Raw genomic sequence first — 5,077 nt, 5'->3', positions numbered from 1 at the left:
AGAGAGTACAGGCAACACCATGAATTTTTAGCCTTTATAACTTCATCATGTCATATACAGGAACATTTCTCCTGGATTCTCATAAGAGAGTTTGACACTTCAAGCCTTATTAATTTATTTGACGGTATCCATTGAAAAGCAACTTTAATATATTAACGTCAATATTTCACTGCAAAGGTGGGAGCTAAAATGACATGGTGTGTGTGTGTGTGTGTGTGTGTGTGTGTGTGTGTGTGTCAGAAGGAACCTCAACGTCCATCTCAGACATTTCTTTCCTTATGTCAAATTTATTAAATAGTCTATTCCATGAAAATAAACACAGTGGAAAAAAAATAAATAGTCCAAATCATCACACAAGAATACACAGCAGACTTATTATTTGTACATAAACTTAAGGGAGTGTTTGCTAATTTAAAAAGAAAAAGGAGTTTCCTATGGAGGGAAACACAATACTGGTAGAATTTTAAAGTCGCTCTCTGACCATCTTAAACTGAGTCACAACATAAATCCACTGACACACAACACAAAAGTGAGAAACACGTTTGAAGGAAGGTAAATTATTGCTCATTAAAAACACTTAATGCTGGATAAAGCGCATTAAATCAATGTGCTCCATAGAAAAAGAAACAGAGGCCTGTGGGACATCAAACTCTGCAGCATTACAAGGGAACTTTTATTTTTAACATGACAGGGACACGGAAATAGCTTCTTCTGTTTGAACTTCTTGGGATCAGATTGATAAAATGTTCATTCTGTGGGCTCTTTTGGCGCCTTTTAATTATTTTCTATTCAGATTTTAGTTAAGATTTTCATTTTCTGTGCTAAAGGCTGGTTCATAGTGCAGGAAAATACCAGAGGATGCATAAAAGCAGACATTTATCCTGCTCTGAAATGAATACACGCTGGATAACATCATTATTGTGGATCAAAGAACACGAGGAGCTGTAAGAAAAGTTCATCACTTCTCCTGTCATTTAGGGAAACATGAAATAATCTCTCTAAAAATGTATTCAAACACTTCACGTTGTTCTAGTCCGCTGAGTTATTTTCACGTGTCGCTGTACATCCTCTTGCAGTCTATGGAGGGTGACGGTGTGTCAGGACCCATGCTGCCCACCTGTGAGTACGCGTCCTCCGGGGTGCGCGGCAGTCCGGGCGGCGTCATGCGCTTCTCTTTCTGCCTGCGGTTGCAGAACCAGACCCTGACCACCTCCTTCTCCAGCTGCAGAGTGTCCGCCAGAGAGTTGATCTCCTGCGCGGATGGTTTGGGACACTTAAGGAAGTGGCTTTCCAACGCGCCTTTTACGCTCACCTCGATGGACGTGCGCTTTTTCCTCTTCCTGCCCTGGGTGGCGATCTTATCGATGCTGGTGGGGCTCCCGGTGGTGGAGTCGGCCTCCTCCAGCCATTTGTTCAGCAGAGGCTTCAGCTTGCACATGTTCTTAAAGCTCAGCTGAAGCGCCTCGAACCTGCAGATGGTGGTCTGTGAGAAGACGTTGCCGTACAGGGTGCCCAGAGCTAAGCCCACGTCAGCCTGGGTGAAGCCCAGCTTGATCCGCCGCTGCTTGAACTGTTTGGCGAAATGCTCCAAGTCGTCAGACGTCGGGGTGTCCTCGTCTGAGTGCGGCTCGTGGTTCACGCCGTGATGCTGGTGATGGTGCGCGTGGTGATTATGATGGTGATGGTGATGATGGTGGTTTCCGTGGTCCAGCTCCGGGGACTCCCCGCGCACCAGCCCCTGGTGCATGAGGCTCTGCCCCGCGTGCGAGCTAAGCATCCCGTTGACTGTAAACCCGCCGGGCTGAGAGTAAATAAGCGACTGTTGTTGCTGTTGCTGCTGCTGCCCCTCTGTGATGCTGATGTGCGCCGCGGAGGTGCCTCCCCAGCTCCCCGGGTGCGTCTGGTGAGGTCCCAGATGCGGGGACCTGTGGTGCAGAGCGGTGCCCGTGTGCAGGCTCTCCCTGCCTCTCTTCACGTCCTGCGGCTGGGAGCTGGGGGACCACGGAGAGCCGGCCTCGGCTGCTGCCACCGCGGCTGCGGCTGCTGCGGCTGCTGCGTGAGGCAGCGATGTCACCCACTGGTGGGCATGGCTTAGCATGTGCCCCCCGTTGCTCGCCACCATGGCTCCCTGCATGAAATCACTCTGCACCATCTTTACTGAAGGGTCCCCTCTGTATCCACTAGACACTGTGGTCACAGCGGTGCTGCCCGGCTGCATGCCACCAACCCTCCGATCAGAGTGAAGCACCGGGCCGGATAAAATCCTGCTGCTGGCTAAGTATGGACTGGAGGTGGCTGTTGCCATCCCCACAAGCATGTATCTTCAGGTGGATTTCTCTCTTCTTGTGTTGTTTAAGTCCAAGTTTATTCTAATCCATGAATAAATTCAGTCTAACTCAGCATGCGCATGGAATTAGTTTATAAAAGAAGGTTGAAATGACTCCATAGAGGCTCGGATGATAATATATGTTACAGAGCAGGTTGTGCGTGCTGAGATCTGTGTAATAAAACACAATCCTGCGCAACAAAACAATAGTCTTCAAAACTTTTCTCTGTCCCGGGAGCTCCGCCGTGCGTAATCCAGATCTGACGATATGGGGAAAAACACCTTCTCTGATCCAAGCTGGAGGAGCTGACTCACTTGAAACAAGTGTCTCTAATATTAACGTTTAAGAGCTATTTAACGACAATGACACACACAAAAAAAAACTTTAAAGTCTCTCCGTTCCTCTCGGTTTCGCTCACTCCATCTGCCCGGCGCGTCCTCTACAGAGCGAGGAAGACGAGCTTGTGTTTACGTTGTGCCAAGGTTGCGTATTCCTCTCCCATCTCCATCCAATTACAACAGAAAAGCTCTGCAGAGCTCCCGCTGATTGGACGCGCAGTCAGAGAGGAGCTGGTGTGTCTCGGGCGAGCCTCGGGTGCACAAAGTTCTTGCTGCAGGAATAAAAGCAACAATGTGCTAAAAAAAATAGTACAATAGGAAAAGACACGGAGTAATCTGGCTGTGTCTTTAAGGGCGCGCAAAGTGTGCACGAAACATGTGGAGAAACCCTGCAATTACGCAAAACTTCTTCCATAATTATTATTTTTAATAATAATTTTAAACAAATTCTAAGATTATAAAGCTGCAGACGTGAGTGCCAGACAGATACCGCCGTATACACCTATATGGTTATCTTCTTTTATAATAACTGAGAGCAGCCGAGGCCTGTGTCAAGGATACTTAAGTCGGCTTTGGGTACATAGGGGGTTTGTACGCCTGCTGCATCTTAATGCGCCCTCCTTTTCATATGGTAAAGGAAGGCCACAGTGGCGTGACGCACCGCACTGCTGAGCGCTGAAGGTGCACAAAACCAGCCAACAGTTTGATTTTTTCCATCCTCAAAAAAACAACCAAGCCGGTTCTGGTGGGATGTTTCCATGCTGGGTCAGTTTATGGATGACCGGTTAAATAAACGTGTCGTGGGGAGTTTTTTCTGACCACCTTCAGTTTTAAGGGGCCTTGAGAGAGAGCAAAGCATCGACTGAAACGCGTGAAAGTTTGTGGGACTGGAGGAGAGAGCCAGGTGCAGCCCAATAAATGTGCTAATTTATGTTTTTCAAGCTCTCAGGATTTGTCTTGGATCTCTTCCAAAAAGGTAAAAGATAAATGGAGACAGAAAAAAATGTATTTTTCCCCCAAACCTGAAACATAAACGGAGACTTTTATCATAACATTTGAATCCACTTAGCCGCCATTATGGCTCAGTTATCATGTTCCAAATTACATTTAGACTCTTCCGAATTTAGGATGTGGGTACGTTTGAAAAAAGTAGCACAGTTTGGAGTCACAGAAATAAACTGTTGAGAGTAAATAGGTGTCACATCCTGTAATATTAATTAAAATTAATTTAAGTGTTTTTTTAAGACTCAGAGTTCTGCAGACACAGAACCACTCTCAGCTGACAGATCTGGAAATGAACCAGGATTGTTTTGTTTAACTGTTTAATCCTCCCCAAGTATCATTTCCTCAATCACCATGGAAACCGGTCGCAGTGTTCTGCAACATCCCTTCAATAGTGCAGTGACCTTTTTGTGGGGGGCACACGATGGCACTGGGGGGGGTTCATCCTTAAGGGAGCAGCATAATGACACACTCACTCATATGACTCAGCACAACTAAAGGCAGCATCAGGCTGCGACACAATAAACTACATGACAAAATATTCTGCATTTACAGTGAATAATCTGATGTATTTAAATACTGGAATCCAGCTGTTTTAACCCTTGTGATGGCACAATGAATTTTATGTCCTATATTAGACTCGGTATTTCAACTATTCTTACACTGTTCAAACAAACCTATAGAATCTACTCGATAAATGTGAGGTAACAATTTGCACTCACTTTGTTTGAGTAGATTTTATCTCATGTCTTGAGTTAGGAGCACCTAAATCTAACAGCTACGACACACCAAAACTTGTGAGGTAAAGAATACCTAACATTTTTCAAGACGTTACACGACTGATTACTCCTAAAAAGTGAGTAATATTAACACTTGAGCTTGCCGGTGGACTCAAACCCAGAGCCTTCCAGCTGAGAGGCAACAGTGCTAACCTCAAAAATTTTTCCGTTTCTGTTCATTCTGCCTATATTAAATATGTAAACTCATCTGAGAGGGCTGTGTTAGCATTTTAAGTTAGTAATTGATCACACCACGCTCAAACAGTGATCCAAGAGAAATGTGCATTGTTAAAACGCAGCTCAACACTCTCCAGTCCTATGAATAAAACTGACTCTGGCCTTGCTGCATGGGCGCTGACACATAGTAATTTTCTATGTTGCAGTTGTTGCTGTGAACACAAAGGTACAGTCGGTATATTTTATCCATTGTTAATTATATCATTTGCTGACTAAAATACTTCATTGAAATTCAAATGATACGCCTGGGTTTTATTACCACTCTCCTGGCCATTTGTTTTTCTGTCTTTTAGTTATAGTGTGTAATTCCTGAGTCTCTTCCCTTTATAGATGTTTGATCTGAGAGCCCATGAGTTGTTTGTGTATTCTGTGTGTTGATTTACCCTAAAAATAT

General features: G+C 44.9%; 1 protein-coding gene across 1 annotated transcript; it reads right to left on the bottom strand.

Moving 5' to 3' along the window:
• Positions 1 to 253: 253 nt before the first annotated feature.
• pou3f3a (POU class 3 homeobox 3a) lies at positions 254 to 2,808 on the bottom strand. The gene has a single exon (XM_050048492.1). The coding sequence runs from the start codon at positions 2,315 to 2,317 to the stop codon at positions 1,049 to 1,051; it is 1,269 nt and encodes a 422-aa protein (XP_049904449.1). The 5' UTR covers positions 2,318 to 2,808; the 3' UTR covers positions 254 to 1,048.
• Positions 2,809 to 5,077: the final 2,269 nt, after the last annotated feature.

The sequence above is a fragment of the Epinephelus moara genome, chromosome 7, assembly GCF_006386435.1.
Source record: "Epinephelus moara isolate mb chromosome 7, YSFRI_EMoa_1.0, whole genome shotgun sequence".
NCBI lineage: Eukaryota > Metazoa > Chordata > Actinopteri > Perciformes > Serranidae > Epinephelus > Epinephelus moara.
Note: the sequence above shows the minus strand (reverse complement) of the source record. Positions and strands in the feature narration are given on the sequence as shown.

Excerpts from the sequence above, each read along its gene's own strand:
- pou3f3a (XM_050048492.1), bottom strand. The coding sequence starts at position 2,317 with ATGCTTGTGGGGATGGCAACAGCCACCTCCAGTCCATACTTAGCCAGC.